The 17,667-nt window shown below is 46.0% G+C and overlaps 1 protein-coding gene across 5 annotated transcripts in view; it reads left to right on the forward strand.

The window, feature by feature from the left end:
* KIAA0319 (KIAA0319 ortholog) overlaps positions 1 to 17,667 on the forward strand; it is an 806,237-nt gene that overhangs the window by 324,097 nt on the left and 464,473 nt on the right. For all 5 annotated transcript variants that reach the window (XM_069613622.1, XM_069613623.1, XM_069613620.1 and 2 more), the window contains one exon: positions 8,041 to 8,233. In XM_069613622.1, coding sequence (XP_069469723.1) covers positions 8,041 to 8,233 — 193 coding nt within the window. The remainder of the gene's footprint in view (positions 1 to 8,040; positions 8,234 to 17,667) is intronic.

Consider the following 17,667-nt stretch of genomic DNA (forward strand, 5'->3'; position numbering starts at 1 on the left):
GTTAAGTACTTCTCGTGCACCAGGGCCTGATGAACTTAATAATCATATGTTGGAAGCTCATCCTGCGAAGTGGCCCGCAGTGCTATATGCTATCTATTCAAGGATAATAATTCAAAGGTCGATTCCCCCTTCCTGGAAAAAGTCAATAATTGTACCAATTTACAAAAAGGGAGATCGGGAACTGCCTGGGAATTATCGTCTGATTGCCCTTTTAGATATTCCGGGTAAGATTTTCGTGAGATTATTGTTGAGAGACTTCTCAAAATGGATTCAAGAAACTAAAACTTTTGACACTCACCAAACTGGATTTGTTCCAGGATTGGGAACAGCTATTAACATGTTTGCACTATGGGCAATTAAAAGCTATGGACAACAGACTCGGCAGCCATCTGCATGGCGTTTATTGATCTTAAAGCAGTTTTTGACTCGATATCTAGAAATTAATTGTATGAGAAACTAGAAAGAGCGGGCTGTCCATCCTATATACTGGCTCTGATTTGCCAATTGCACGCTACCACCTCTGTCCGAATTCGCTTAAGCATCAATGGCAAACTTTCAAAGCCTATAATGACTAATTGTGGCCTTAAACAAGGTTGTATATTGGCTGCCTCATTGTTTAATTTCTTTATCTCTGACATAGGACAACAATTCGGACCAGTAATGGCAGATCCACCAAAAAATTGGAGCATGCAAGTTTTTGTGGATTTTGTATGCAGATAATTTGGTGTTACTCTCTAAAACTCGAAAAGGTTCGCAAAACGTATTAACAGCCTTAGAATCCTAAGCCACAGATAATCAATTATTAATTAATTTGAAGAAGACTAAGATTCTGATCTGTGACAATACTAATAAAAGAGCATACTCCAAATATAAATGGCACTCGGATAGACAACACAAAAGAATATTTTTATTTGGGGCTGAACACCAATGATCATGTGTCCGATTTGCAATATAAGCTTCAGCAACAAAGAAAAGTCTGGACTGCAGCAGCACAAGTGATAGTCATACTTACAAAATACGGAAAATTCTCATTGGAACCAATTATAAAGTTTTATAAGCAAAAGGCAGTTCCAGCTATAATGTATGGCGCAGAAACCCGAGCCTTCAAAGATACAAAATACTGGACCAGGCTAGAAGGTCTTTTTTGGAAAAGGGTGTTAATGTTACCACCAAGTCAGCCAATGTGTATAATCCGATACAAACTGGGATTGTTGTCTCTTAGTGCAATATGCACTTGGAAAATGCTTAACCTGTATAAGAAATGTATCAATAATAACATTGAAGGATCGCTTCTTTCGATTTTATCAGTCTTTTTGAAAAAAGACATAATAAAAAAGCTTACTCCTTTGAAGAATCATTTATCAGCAAGCATGCTAGCAGCAGGTATTACATTAGAGTTTTTGACGATAAATCCAGATCGAGCCAAAAAACAAACTATGGTGACAACTCATCAACAGTGTATGCAATATGCGGATTTTAAAAATGGTACGCCCCGCAATCGGAGCATGAATAACGCTGAGCGTTATTTAATCAGATTTCTAGACCCCAACATAAGAACTATGTTTCTAAGCTTTAGGCTTAATATATGGCCAACTCGCGAATAACAAAGTCTGCACATACTTTAAGAATGTGTCGCTTTTGTAAAAATCCTACATAATTGAAACACTTAATCATTTTATAATATATTTTCCTGCACTGCTTCTCAAAAGAAGACTATATTTAGAGTGTGTATATCGGAAGTATACTTTTGTATCACATAACATGCTATGGGTTAGTATCTTTAATGGGAATTGAAATTCAACAATCATAGATGCAATGTCCTTTCTGAATTCTCTCCAACTTTACCGAATTGACAACTAACACTGCTATTTAGAGCAAATTATGAATATGACATTTCAGATATACAATTGGTTGCTGCCTATGAGGTCTATATAAGCGGTTTTGTACTAGTTTGACAAAACTGAAGACATGACTTCTAACAAAACAAATCATTTTTATGTGTTTTAATTGCAAATGTGTAGTATGGATGAAATACTATATGTCTTAGACGCAAATGTGTGATATGGATGAAATACTATATGTGATATTTTTTATGTCAGCATTGAACTGTATATCCAAACCTTGGCTTGAATAAGCTGCTATAACAGAAGATATGAATTGTAACATGTTTTTGTAAGGGTTTTATTTGTTAATGTAATTTTCTTATCAGTTTCAAAAGAATGTTTTATCTTTTTGTATACAGAAAATTAAAAGTGTTTAAATTGTAAATGTTGAAAGGTTTAATCAACCATATCAAATAAAATAATAATAATAATAAAGTCATTAACTCTCGGAAAACTGCTATGAACAAACACTGGCAGGCACTTTAAATGTAAAGTCTGATGGTAGGGCTTGATTAAAGCAAGGTCAAAGAGTTCCCATTAGGAGGTGTTTTATCCGGGCAGAGCCAGGAATGGGTGGCAATGGCCATACAGATTAGCATTGCCATGGGCAGGCAAAGGGTGGGCACATAACCAAATGGATGAAAAAGTATGATAATAGTCTTGCTAAATATGCTGCTTTTTCTATGATTCTGCTCACTGTGTATGTTTTTAAAAGTTTATAATAAACTATAAAAAATAAATAAAAAAAATAACCAAACAACACCCACAGACTTTGTGTGCCTCCTCATTTGTCATTCCAGGGAGGGCCTCTTTTGTTCCCACCCCACCCATCTGTAGTCCAATGCAATAGTTTCAGCAAGCGATACCTAATGGGCCAAAGTAAAAAAAACTAAAAAGAGAAAATATTGTGGAAAGTACAGCAACAGAAACTAGATGTAAAAAGCAAAGTGAAATATAAAGTGAAAAAGTAAAGTAAATATGTAGAGGGGGCGGCTACGGAGAAGTATATTGGGGAGACCCACACCCCCACGAGGATACATGTTTATTCCTTCCTTCCTCTGGTGCAGTTGGGATGCCAGCTCAGCAGATAAGCCTGGAGCTTTGACGTTTTGTTATGGATCACCTCTGTTAACTCTTGCCTAAATAAAACACCTGCGATCTTCTTTATCCCACAAGCATATAGTTCTAAACCTATTATCTTGTTATTGGATGAAGGACTGGAGAGGGCTGACCCAATGGGCAGAATGGGACAAAGACAATGGTAGTTATGGTTGCCTAGGTTTTGTGCCCCAAGGGGCATTTGTGGGCTGTCACTGCTATGTGCACTGTGGGGTGTGTGGCCCCTTTAACTGGGGTGTTTTGTCCTTTTAAGAACACAAGTCATGATTTTGTGATGACTCGAATGAATAAAAGGGACCTGGGCACTGCAGCAGAGACTCAGGAAGTGGCAACCCTGCGTCTGTGTCATTTGGTTTTGGTCACTGTCTACTCATGGCCTATATGAGATCCTCGGCCTGTGTGACCATAGTGCAGAGGACTACGTGCACTGGGTGCCCCCAGTGCCAGTATCAACGTTGGGTGATTCGGACCTTCGCAGGGTTCCTCCTGCCGTGTGTTACACTACGTAATCATAGTGTGATTGTTGTGTGTCCCACTCGGGTGCCCACAGAGTGGATCACCACATTGGCGACAAAGGCTGAAGTGGCCCTACACTACAGGACTGTGACTGCCCACCCATGTGTTCCTCAGCTGGTGGAGCGTGGAAGCCCTGCCATGCAACACTGTGTCCTGGGCCTCATGCGGTGAACTTTCAATCTGTTCCAGAATCAGAGCTTCAAAGAGGCGGAGGTGAGGAAGTGCGTGGCCCTCCGCGCATGTGCCTGGAAAAGGGAGAGGCGCGTCTGCCTTTGCTCGGCTGTGCAAGCAGGGAAAAGGTTTTCCTGCGCTCCGGCTCAGAGATTCCGAAAACAGCAATGCGTTGAGCGTTCTGGCGAGCCTGGGCCATGGAAGCAGTGCACTTTCTAGTGAACTGAGTGTCGGAGCTCACGAGAAGGAGGGAATGTCCCCCTGTAGAGCCCGGGCCCATCGGTGGTGAAGAAGGAAAACAAATAATAATTTGAACGGGAAAGTAGCGCAGCTGCACGCGCATATTCCCTTTTGAGTGGAGCCTGCAACAGGCCAACTCACTGCACCAGAGCCACCCTAGTGACGGCAAGTGGCTCATGGAACACATGAAATATGCTGTGCATGGTACTGATACTTAGGGTGTTGTGGTTTTCGTTTGGCACAGTGAACACAGCAGCACCAGGAGAACAATACAATCGAGCAGTCTACAGACTGGGAAGGACTCCCTGCGGTCCTAGGTCCAGCAGCAAGAAGGAGTTTCCCCTCCTGGTGGGGGTGCAGTCACAAGGGCGCGATTCTGACGGTGACTTTGCACTCCGCTGGCTCCAGCAGCAGGGGACTTCAGGGACATCCAGTTGATGTGATTACTCAGGTGGAGCTCAGGAATCCAGAAGGCTGCGGTGAGTAAGGTCATACTCCCACTTGCGTAAGTGGACACCACAGAGTGGCGGCTCCCAGTGAGCGCTTGTGCGCCCTTTTGACAACACACAGCACAACAACAGGCACCTGTCATGGGAGATGAGGAGGATGACGCCCAAGGGGCATATGGTTAACATGGACAGCTTAAGCCACTGCACGCCCTTGATGTGGTAGGAGCACCTGCCAGTCTAGGACCTATTATCCTGTTATTGGATGAAGGATTGGAGAGGGCTGTCCCAATGGGCAGAATGGGACACAGACAATGGTAGTTATGGTTGCCCATTCGACGGCATGGGTTGAGAACCTTGAACTATATTTTGAGGCAGTGGAGATCAAGGAAAGGGCGAAACGGCCAACTCTGCTATACCCAGCAGGCCCCCCAGTTCAAATGTTGTTCAAGACTTTGCATCCCAGGGACCAAATATATGCCGCAGCCATTGCCACATTGAATGAATACTTCATGTCCATGATCAACCGTGAATATGAACGGTTCAGAATGAGATGTGCGAGACAAGAGGAAGGGGAGAGCTTAGATGCATTTCATGGCAAGCTTCGGAACATCTTGCTTTCCTGCGTTTTGGGCAACTTTGAGGATGATGAGATCAGGGCTTAGATAATTTATGGCTGCAGCTCTGTTAAGCTGCGGAAGCAGGTCCTCAGGGAGCCAGGGCTAACCTTGGACCGAATCCTGGAATTGGGACGAGCCCAGGAGTTGGCGGAGGTGTGCGTGTCTGCCATGGACATCTTCAGGCAGCAGATCAAACTGGAAGCCCCCATGCAACGGGTGAAACTGGAGGTGTGTGTGTCATGGGCAAATGGCAGGGAAGTAAATCAGCAAGAAAAGGGTGGCCACGAAAGGATATGGGTGCAACGTTATGCTCGCACTGTGTATGGAGCCTGCCGCACGCCCTGGGTGCTCAGCCAAAGGACATACATGCGAGAGGTGCGGGAAAGAAGGCCATTTTGCAAGGGTCTGTCCAGCCCCATCGCCAGCTAGCAGAGTTGCGCCAGTAGCAGGGAGTGCCTCAAAGGAAGATATGAGACAAGCAAAGAGAAAGAAACCGCCCAAAACAGCTGTGATCCAGTTGGCAGAGCAACAGAGAAGGCAGTTTGACTAGGCCGAGGATGACAATGGCGAGGAGGTAGTCTTCCTGTCCTGCAACCAGACAAGTGAGCAGGGGCGTTTCGAGCAAATGCGGGAAGACCGGAGTATGGTTCCACGAGACCAACAGTTTGATATAGGCATATAGGGGTGCCGTGATCCAAGTGGGTTGTTGGGTTTCATGAAAATGTTAACCGTGTAGGTGCGCGGACTGGAAAGCACCAAAGTTTGCTGTGGTTAGGTACATGGTTACTAGTACTGGTGTGCGGACTGCAATGCACCAAAGTTGAGGGCTCAGTTACAGGGCCAGTGTTGCTGTTTTGTTTTGTTTGGTTATGGTAAAGGAGTATGGTGTGTGGCCCCTTTAACTGGGGCATGTTGCCCTTTTAAGAACACGTGTCATGACTTTGTCATGACTCCAATTAATAAATGGAGCCTCTATGTGCATGTGCGGGCACTGCAGCAGAGTCCCAGCAACCCTGCCTCTGTGTCTTCATTTAGTTTCTGCCGGCGTGTGCTCACAGCCTATATGCAATCCTCGCCTGTTTGACCACAGTGCCGAGGACCAGGTGCACTGGGTGCCTCCAGTGCCAGGATCAATGTCAGGTGCTCCCGACCTTCGTAGTGTGCCCCCTGCCGTGTGTTACACTACACGATCGTAGTGTCATTGTTCAACCGGGTGCTCCACGGCTGCTGTGTGTCCCGCTCGGGTGCCGTCAGAGTGGGACACCACACCCTGGTATGCCCCAATGAAAGAAGGGAGGGCGGGTGCTGTCGGACATTAGAGTTCCACACATGGTTCAGAGAGTGTGGGAAGAGAAGTTCTGCCTGTGTTCCTTTAGGGAGCCGTTCCCCGACCTGTGCCGCTCTGGTGTTTAAAGCAGAGAAATCTGTCTGTGTGTGTCTTCCCTGTCCTGTTCATGGAGGGAAAGGAAAATAAGAGCCCCCCTGCAGCCCCAGCTATCTGCTGCCTCAGTGCTCCATGAGAAATCCCCATCTGCCGTGCCCTGCCCCAGGTGGTGTTAGTTACTCAAGCAGTTTGCCACAGTTCCTCTCATCATTTAATACAGTCTTAGCAAGTTGCAGCAGTTGCATCATGTTCTTCACTGCTAAATGATAATTAACCCAAGGAGTACTTTCTATCGATCCTATGCCGTAAATATCCAATGCTCATTGTTAGGGGCCTGCGCGGTGCTGGTGGGTATACTGGGAGAGGGGCAGCTCATCCCCCCATGCGGCAGATGCCGCGTACAGCTGTTCTCTGTTCGCCCCTAGCCTAGGGGGAAGGGCAGCGCCTACATTGCAGGGCAGCCGCTACACCGCTCGTGCGGGGAAAGGACAGGCGGCTCGCTGTCCTTACGGGCCCAGTTGGAGACGGGCCCGCCTCCATACTTTCTTCTGGCGCACACCGCCACTCCTCCTCCCTGTGGCTCGTAGGTGGGGAGAGCAGTGCCTCCATGCAGCGTCGCCGCCGGCCAGTTCCTACTCCACGGGAGGGGCGCAGATCCACACTCCTTGGGGGCCGCCTCAGCTGTTAGGCGGCCCAAGCACGGTGGAAGTGCTGCAGCCGATGCCGCTCATGGTCCGGGGCCGCCTCAGCTGTTGGGGGGGCCCATTCACTCCTTCGCGTGGACCATCATGTGGGCCCCAGGCGGCCCGCACCAACAGGATGCAGGGCCCTGGGCCACCAACACTCCACGCCCGGGTCCGGGCGATCCTCGTCGCCATTGTTGGGGGCCTGCTCCGGGTCACCGGGCAGGCCCCATACTTGTTTCGGGAGCACCCGACGGGGTTCCTTTGTGCGGCGCTTACGCCGCGGATGATGCTGTGGGGATCACCCCACGCGCTCCAGGTCACTGGAGGCTATCAAGGGGCTGGAGGCACCCAGCACCTGACGGCCCCGGCTTTGGGGGCACCCATGCCGGGGTCGCCACAAACCGCCATGGTCACATGGCCTGCCAGCAGGGGAGGTCGGCGTTGCCCAGCAGGGGCGCCGGCCTCGTGGAGGGCCCTGTCCCTGGGCCTACACCACGCGGTGGTACGCCGGGCAGGCATTCAGAATGGACAACACCGGAGCCAGTTGGAGTGTGACTGACGAGCCGGAAGCGGCTCATATCTTTTATTAGGTTGGTCCCGTGGCTACGGCCACGTGACCCATTACAACATCCTGGGAGCTACCATGCTCCCAGGAGGGGTGCATGCAACACTTATGCAAATCATAATTAGGGGGGAATTTAAACACCAGAGCTATTTAAAATACATGTTTTTACCATTAACGCCCTACTCCTAATGGCACCCTTTTTGAGGTGTGAGTAGGTTTTCATTGAACCAGAGATTGTTGTTTTTCTGTTTTGTGGTCGGAAATGTTTGCTGTTTTTTTTCTTAAAGCAAAATCCTATTCATTCACCTACAGCCACATGAACATTCCAGGAATTGTATCTGCCATGCATGAAAATTAATCAGAAAATGTTGTGATATGTAAAACAAAATGTTTTGCTTTTTTTAATTTAGGTTCTTCGGTCATCAAATAATCAGTCACAAAGCACGGAAATCCGGCCCACAGGTGCTAAGATGTTAAAGAATCTGCAGGGCGACTTGTCGATTCCACAGAGTAGCACTGTTACAGCCTTGTCCTCCAGTGCACCTACCCCGCCGTCCACAGCTGCACGAGAAATATCTACTTACACAGCTACCGCTCCAGCAGGTATTTATTCTTTGCGAAACGGGGCTAATGATGTGTTGTGTGTGTGTGGAGAGACTTCTGGCAGTGTGGTTTCTCAGAAGGTTAATTCAAGCATTTGTCAATTCCACGAATGTTGTGGGCAGTGTTGTCAGACCTCGCTTCCCCAAGGTTCGCAGACACTTAATAAAACACCAGCCCTGGGCATTGAATGAAGAGTTGGTCAGAAACTATAGGTAAAATTGACACAATTGTGCTCTAGCATATTTGCATTTTTTTACTAGGTTTTATATAGCACTAGCTGGGGTACCCGGCGTTGCCCTAGTCCTGATCGAGTGGTGTCTCATGTTCCCTGAAGAGGTTGCTCTTTTCCTTTTGTCGGCAAGTCTTGCTTCAGTTTGCTCATGTGTCATGTGCCCTGGAGGCTGTTGCTCTTGTCCTCTTGTCGGCAAGTCTTGCTTCAGTTTGCTCTTGTGTCTCCTGTGCCCTGGAGGCTGTTGCTCTTGTCCTCTTGTCGGCAAGTCTTGCTTCAGCTTGCTCTGGTGTCTCATGTGCCCTGGAGGATGTGGCTCTTGTCCTCATGTCAGCAAGTCTTTGCTCTGGCATCTCATTTGCCCTGGATAAATCTGCTCATGTCCTCTGGTTAGCAAGTCGTTCTGCGGTTTGTTGTTGTGTTTCAGAAGCTCTAGATATTGATTTTCGCTTTGCATCAAAGGGAGATTTTCCAAGTGATATTCGTTTTTTGTGCGGCATGTTTCTATCACTCAGTGGCTTCAGCACATTTGAGAAAATGTCCAAGAAAGATTGATTGATTGATTGTTCTCTCTTCTTGTGAATCAACTTAAGTAAACTGTAACCTTGCCATTTCCCATATTTGGAGTGGCGCGATAAAAGAAAATGTAAAATATTGTTTTTTTTCCAATTTATTTTTTGCCTGTAAGATGTTTGCATCCAAACATAGGCTATGATCTTGCCCCAGACAAAAGAGGAATCCCTGCACAATTTGGTAGACGTTGGTTGAACGGTGTGGATTTTTATAACCGGAGAAACATACATACTCACATACATACATTCAGCTTTATATATAAGCCTAGCTGAGAAGCAACAGGTTGCTGTTAAGTCACGCAAAGAATACAGGAGCTACAATAGAAAAGGAAGTAGGAACCTGTACATGCTGTTTACAGTGTTGGGATAGAGGAGGCTGTGGGCACAGTGCTCATTGGCTGTCTTTAGCTCCCTTCTCATTTGAATGAGTGATGGGACAAGGCTGACTTGTGGTGGGAGGGTGTTCAGAAGCCAGAGTGTGTAGTTGGATAAGGCCTCTCTTCTTGTCTGTTCCTTTTTGCAATTCTTGCTTAAAAGCTTGGCTAGACACTGACTTCTGGTGCTGCATTGCCTGGCCTCCTCAGTTGCTGATCTATATTTCTTAGGTGGCCGGTGGTGTGGTAGATACATCCTTGTGTCTGTTTCTGCATACTTTGAAGATGATGGGGGCAGTAAGAATGTCTCCAGTGAAGAGCTATTAAGGTGGTGGGGACGTGGACCTATTTTATTCAGTCCTCGGGAGGATAGTACAGGGGCAACGTGCTTGCCTTGGAAGCAAGACGACACAGAGCAACAGAGGTTTGATTCCTGAGTCCGTGCTTAGAAACCTCTGGGTATTAAGCGGGTTATAAAAATCCTATCGTATCATATCATGAAGGGGCACATGCAAAACATTGTATATAATCCTGGAATATTTTTACAATGTTTTACATGTGTTGTTTCACCAAATTCATAAGGGATTATTAGCAAGCTGGCTCATGGAGTGAGTGTGATGGGCAAGCTGTGTCTTTCAAATATTGAAGCTAGAGTAAAGGTTCCTTTCTGTACTGCGTACAACAGAATATCAGGGGAATATGTTTGACTGAACCCATGAGTTAGGTTCTGGAATGAGTGCAAATGGAGATGCACTTCTTAAGACCAAGGTCCTCAGACCTTCCATCTCTCCCCTGGACACATTCTGCCCTTCCATCAGCAAGGCACTTGCATCCTCTTGGGTTTGTGTGACTCACACTTCTTTCGTGGAGGATTGTAGAGTCATTCTTGTGTTGGGCTTGACTTGCCAGGATGTTGCGTTGGTCCACCTGGACTTGTGGGGTACCTGGCCCCATAACACCTTGTGCCTTGGATTGTCTTAACTGGGACAGGTACCAGACTCTTTTACTGGATGATTTTGTCAAAAGGATGTGGTTCTGGAAACTGTCAGTATTTGAGTTCTGCTCTGCAACTGACTCCTTTTCTCCTTCTCGCCCCTCCTTGGTCCTCTATCCTTCTTCTTGACCCCCCTTATCCCTCTCACACCTCCTTACCCTTTTCCCACTTTGTTCTCTTGTTCCCATTCTCTGGAATCCTTTATGTTCTGCAATGAGAATAATTGCTTCACCTCAAAACTGTGTCTCTCCCTTGTATCTCCTCTTATCTCTCCTTTACTTGTTTTCTTTCTTCCATGCATCCCTCTCTCCTGAAGTTGTATTAATCTTTCTTTCACTGTCCTTCTTTCTCCTATTTCCTTCTTCTGTTTAGGTCTTCTCCCTCCTCTGTCCCATTCTCCCCTTAACCCCCTCTGCGGTCTCTCTCTCTCTCTCTCTCTCTCTCTTTTGCTCCTTGCAGACTCTTTCTTTCTTTGTTACCTCATTCTGTCTTTTACCCCTCTCCTCCTCCTCTTGATCGTATTCCCACTCCTTTGTTCTTGTCTCCACCTATTTCACCCCTGCTATTCTTTCCACCTCTCTGATGTTTTCTCCCATCTTCACACATCTCTTCTCCATCTTTGCATATTTTTTTTCTCCTCTTGCCTTCTGGTTGTTTCTACCCAACATCCGCCTACACTCCCTTTTCTCCCATGTGTGCTAATCTCTCTTACTTCAGCGCCCTGATGCCTAAGGGTTTATGCCTGCTTTACAAATGAAAGAAATACATTCCCCTCCACCCTTCTCTCCTTGTTCCACCTTTTCTTCTCTCTTTCTCTCCCTCTCCTCCACTCCCCCTCTCTGTGTGTCCCCTGCCACTGCCTCCCCCTCTTTCCTTTCCCCCTTGACCCCCTCACTCGCTCCCTCTCTCCCTTCGTCCCTCTACCTTTCTTCCTCTCTCCCTCCTTCCCTCGCTCTCTCTTCCACGCTTTCATCAGCATCAAAAAGGTGGACATCAATCATTTTTTAGTTCATGTCGTGTCCCAGAAGTTCGAGATTGCCTAGGTAGCTCCAGGAGGCATGCAAGAATTCCGCCTGCTCTTACAACACCTCAGACAGGTGTTTGAAGCATTCAGATAAAATATAGCAATCTTGAGAGGAATATGATAAAACTGCCTAAGATATTTAGCTTTCAACAAGTTAAGAGGTACAATTTTGAGATTGTGTACGTGTTCTGTTCACACCAGCTGCTGGGTCTATGTATGTAGGCCGTAGGGATAGTGCAGGGGTCGAAATAAGGATATGATGAGCAGGAGCTAAGAGCAGCTCCTGGGTATAAGGCATCGTCCAGTAGGTAGGAGCTACATCTTGGAAACCAGGTGCTAGTAAATAGATAATCCTGCATCCAACTTCCACATTATAACATTTTCTCTATTAAATATAACCAAATAGGATTTCACTGTCCCCTACATGTGTCCTAATGCTTCTTTTCACACATTGTCAAACATACAGGGATAAGGTCAGGTAAATGTGTTTCTATGGAGTCAGTTGGTATGGGGAGTCAAACGTAGCTCCTGGTACATGTGATTTAGAATCTAGCCAGGCTCATCAGGGCTACAAGCAGGAGCTAAATGGCTCCCAGCTCCTAGCAATTTCGAACCCTGTAGTGTCAGTTTATATAATACGATGTGTGGTTTAGAATATTTATCAAAATTAATAAACTAGATGCAGGTTTGCGCTTTGTTCGATCCAGTGGCAGTGCATGAAAGTAAGTATGGGAAGCTCTTAATCTCGCATATAATAATTCAATAGGGAAGGTACCACCAATCTCCTTGAATTTAGATGAAGTTAAAAGCTACCTCAAATTCTAAAATATAACTAGACCAAACTCTGCTAAACCATTTACAAAACCAGATTCAAAGGACAAAGGCAGCCTCCAGATCCCATCCAGAAACTACTGGGAGCGGTAGGGTTTAGGGAGTCCCGCTCTAGGGTGAACATGGTCACAGTGTTGACTTCTCTGCATTTGGGAAGGTGAAGACCAGTCAAAGCACCTTGAAGTGATTACCAGTATATGTGGTCCTTCTCTAATCGTGTCAGTGGTTGCTGGAGCTGTGGATGTGACATACCAATAGGCAGTGTAATGTGCCCAGACTGCAACAGAGTCGTTTTCCCGGTCCAAGACACCAAGCCCCCCTCACCCAGAGGTTGCAATAGAATATGACATTTAAAATGGGGAGAATTATAGACCCATACAAGTATGTTGTTCAGGACCCAGAATCCCATTAAAAAGATGTAGGTGATTGAATTTGTATGTGTAAAAAGAAATATAATCATTTGTGAACGTTGACCATTCAGACTACTGAAATTCTACCAAACATGGAAAAATCTGCACACAAATCCATCTAATCAAATCTAATCTAACAATATAATTAAAGGCCAGATACATGTTTGTCTATGTAGGTTTGCCCGATGCAGTCATAGCTTTGCCTGTTTTCACTGCTAGAGGGAACTGTTGCCTTACGATATACAGAGACAATGCCAATTTGCATAGCTTTGGCTGTTGTCATCGCTAGAGGGAGCTGTTGGCTTAGGATATATAGTGGTCCTACTGTGTCAATGAAAATCTGCACTTTGGCCCGTGTAAACTGGTTGTACCAGTTTGCAGTTGTGGTTGTCTCTCCTTATGGTGTCCTGTGGTGTTGTCGTATCCTGTTCACAGAGATGGTGGCCTTCCTGTGGTGATCTATGGTTTTGTGGTTGTATTGGTTCCATGATGGCAGGGCCCTTCCGTTATTTTGGTAACTGATGTTGTCCTATTAGTTTCCCCTTGTGGAGTTCTGTATGGTTGTCTCCTTTAGTGTGTTTTTATAAGTTTGAATTTGTATTGGGTTCCACCATGGTCGAAAGCCTCCATCTATTAACCTGTGGTTATTTCTTCACTTGTTGTGCCTATGTCTCCTTATGGGGTCCCGCAGTTTTAGTTGTCTTCGGTTCACAGAGGCGGTGGCCTTCATGTGGTTGCAGGGTCCTGATTTTTACCCAGTGTTGCCAATCTTATGTCTGCTTTGTTCTGTGGGAGGAAACGCTGTGGGAGGAAATGCACTTTAGTGAGATATAACTCACCGCTATAAGAGTCAGGGTGTCTCGCCTTAGTCAGATTTAGGGGCTAGTGTGAAGCTCATGTGTGGTCAGTAGTGGCTGTACTTTAGTGGTTCTCAAAGGTTCATTGCAATGGTTTGCTATAGAGTTCAGCACAGTTCAACACAGTGGGCAACTAAAGAGCGCAGCACAGTTCAACACAATGGCCAACTAAAGAGCGCAGCACAGTTCAATGGCTCACTATAGAGGGCAGCACAGTTCAACACAATGGCTCACCATAGGATGCAGCCCAGTTCAGAAAAAATTGACAACTAAAGAGCGCAGCACAGTTCAACACAATCGTCTGCTATAGAGCACAGCACAGTTCAACACAATGGCTAACTTAAGAGCGAAGCACAGTTCAACGGAACCGCTCGATATAGGGCAGAGCACAGTTCAGCACAATGGCCAACTAAAGAGCGCAGCACAGTTCGCAACAATGGTTCCCTATAGAGCGCAGCACAGTTCAACCCAATGACCAACTAAACAGTGCAGCACAGTTCAACACAATGGTAAGCTATAGAGCATAGCACAGTTCAACACAATGGCTAACTTAAGAGCGCATCACAGTGCAACACACAGCTTACCTAAGGGTGTATCGTTGCACCTAGTTTCAAATTGTAGGCAATGCCTTCTACCCAATTCGATTTAATAGGCAGTACTTAAATTCATCTAGATGCAGTATACAAGCAGGGCCTACATTTCACCTAGATGCAGTATACAAGCAGGGCCTATAATTCACATATATGCAATATACAAGCAGGGCCTACCATTCACATAGACACAGTATTCAAGCCGGGCCCACAACTCACCTAGATGCAGTATTCAAGCCGGGCCTACAATTCCCCTAGATGCAGTATACAAGCAGGGTCTACCATGTTTATAAGCCGGGCCTATAATTCCCCTAGATGCAGTATTCACGCTAGGCCTACAATTCACCTAGGCACAGTATACAAGCCGGGCCTACAATTCACCCTAGACGCAGTATACAAGCAGGGCCTATAATTCACATAGATACGAAATACCAGCTATGTCTACAATTCATCCAGATTACAATTAAGTAACTAACAATGCTCCTTGGGTTAAGTACAAGGAGTACTTATAGGTTAGCATATGAAATGAATATATTAGCACCATAATGGCTGTATGATACATGCAGTGGCAGACTAATGAGCACAGTAAATAACATTATATTGCTATCAGGTGGTAGTAATGTAGTAGTGGTAGGGTTTTGCTTGAGTACAGTAATGGCTGTGCTCACCACCCAAAGCACCTTATCTTGTTGTCACTGTGGGAAGTCCTGTCGGGCAACCACGGGCGAACAGCGGGAAACGGAAAGAGAATCGCCCCAAGAGAGCTGCCCTTAGCTGTGGCCGCCGAGTGCACCGTGCACCGAGGCCTACTGGAGCCCAAAAGTGATTTCAAATCCACCAAATTTAAAGGTGTTCACCCACAGTCTCTGCCGCTCACGGGATGGAAAGCAAAGTGAGCTGGAGAACACGCAATGCAGAGAAAAGACCTCTGATGCCTCCACACAATTCCAGTCATGTGTGTCTCCCACTGACCAATCCACGATGGTTTGGGCAGGTGTTGAGAGGGGGCACGACAGGGGAAAGCCGTTGAGTGCACAGGCCCTGCCGCTAACGGGACGGAAAGCAAAGTGACTTAGTAGACAGAGCGGTCTGTATGAAGAACAGGTTGTCTTACCCTTTCTGTGTTTGGACAGAGCATAATGTGAGCCTCCATGGTTGTTTTTGGAAAAGTGCAAGGTGTCTAGTGCATTTTCATATACCAAGAGACGTCTATGTGCTAATAAGTAATTGTATTGTTTTTTTTACAGGCTTTATTAGGTTTTTCTATTTTTCCCTCACGCCGTAAAACCATCGGTGCAGTATGAACATCACATATTTACAACGAACATGACTATTGTGGCATGACATAGCCTTTTGTTAACATTACCATTTTCCCCAACGTTCCCATCCTCCCCTTGCACGCTTCCCTCCCTCTCGAATTGCCTGAAATGTTGGTGCCTAGTTTGTGTTCATAACAATTCCTCAGGGTTGCGCTATCTGTGTCTGTGGCAGTAGTGAGTCTGCCCGTTCTGGGATCTCGGCCTCTGGTGTAAATAGTGACTGTATGAGCCCATTCTATAAAGTAATGTCTTCGTTTGTGTCAGAGGGGCGGCATTGCACGCCTCCAAGCTGCTGTTTCCGTTATTGCCCATTGCTTAAGGTCTCGCCACCAATCTGCTATATTGGGGCCGCGTGGGGATGTTCATGCCATAGGTATCCTGCGTTTAGCTAGTATATATGCTAAGTCTTTCATTTTGGATGTGTGCCGTGTAAAGCGTCCCAACAGCAAGCTTATGGCGACGACAGGTTTGTGGTCAGACATACTATACTCAGTCTGAACGCTATTTCTTCCCAATATTTTGTAATGGTAGGGCATGCCCAGAACATGTGCAGTAAACCGGCATCTGGTGCATCGCATCTGGGGCAGTGTTGTGGTGCTGCTCCGGGGATTCTTGAAATTATAAGGGGCGTCAAGTATGCTCTATGAGTGACAAATGGTTGGATTTGCTGCAATCTAACATTACAAGACACTTTTTTGTGATACCACAATATCTTTGACCAGTCCGAATCTCTGAATTTTGTAACAGGGCGCCTAGGTCCTCTTCCCATTTGCTCCAGATAGTCAAATCCCCAGGGCGTCCACTAGTCAAGAGAAATTCATATAACCTGGATATTGCGTGACCACCTTCTGCTATGACGTGAAGGGTTTTGACTACTGCATGTGTTTCCATGATCTCTTTATATGTTGGGCCATCTACGCAATATAACATTCTGAATGGTACGGTGCAGCAGGTATTGGCCAGGATGTATGCCCGTAGTATCTAATAGCTTCTGTAAGGGTCTGAAGGAGGAGCCATCAAACAGGTCCTCTACAGTGGCAATGACGTGTGTTTCCCAATGTATGCGAATACTCAGCTGTGCTTGGGATTCGTTTGGGACAAGTGAGACTAGGGGGATTTGTACAGAGAATGGATCTGTCAGTCCTATCAATGTGAATGCTCTACCCCACAGTTGGATGCGTAATGACACCAAGTGTGATCTCTGAGTGGCCCGAGGCTTTTCGTGCCACAGTAGCTCTTTGAGAAAGCAACCTGGTACTGAGGGTTGGAGTAAGTCAGTGTCTGAAGTGGGCTCATCTGCTAACCAGCCTATCACAAAATGCAGCTGCCCTGCAATGTAATATGACTCAGTGTGGAGCTTTGATATCGTCCTCTTTAGAAGGCTTCTTTAGGGAGGATAATGCTATTCTACACCTTCTATTGTGCCATAGGAATTCCCTACTTAGAGAATCTAAAGTCTGGAAGAAAGGCTTATGTATATTATAAGGGACATTTACAAAATGATGTAGTAGCCTGGAAAGTGCCACCATCTTCAGCAATGCGACTCTACCCATTAGTGAAAGTGGTAGCTTATTCCAGAACTTCATTGAGCTTTTGATTCCTTCAAGGGCTTTCTGTGTGTTGTTGACATGTTCAAATACAGCGTTGTGATATATGTTAATGCCGAGGTATCTGAATGTGTTAGTGCTCCATTTTAGAACAAGGCTAGCGAGCCTATCCTGACGTACTTTGGTTAAGCCTGCCAATGGAAACCGGGATGACTTCTCTTTACTAATAGTGATAACTGAGAGATGTGCGAAAAGGTCTAGGGCCTCCATTATGAGTTCCAAATTGTCGTCCAGGTTTTGTACATATAGCAGTGTGTCGTTGGCGTACAAGGGTATTAAATGGCATGTCCCATTAATGAGTATGCCTGCATCTATGTATTCTGTTCTTAGATATATCGCTTTCGGCTCCATTGCCAGAATATAGAGCAGTGGGGATAATGGGCAACCTTGTCTAATGCCAGTTTCTAGAACTCGGGGCGCCGAGAAGTGTTCACCTGTTTTGACTCTTGTCACTGGTTTGGTATATACTAGCTTCACCCTATTGATAAACGTCTGCCCAAAACCAAACCAACTTAACGTGGCATGTAGCTAGTCCCATTTGATGGAGTTGAATGGTTTTATGGCATCCAATGCAGCTATCGCGCAGGGTATGTCCCATGATACAGTGCTGTCAATAATGTGGTGCAA

This window comes from Ambystoma mexicanum, chromosome 5p (assembly GCF_040938575.1).
Source record: "Ambystoma mexicanum isolate Mex_15411 chromosome 5p, UKY_AmexF1_1, whole genome shotgun sequence".
NCBI classification, from domain to species: Eukaryota; Metazoa; Chordata; class Amphibia; order Caudata; family Ambystomatidae; genus Ambystoma; species Ambystoma mexicanum.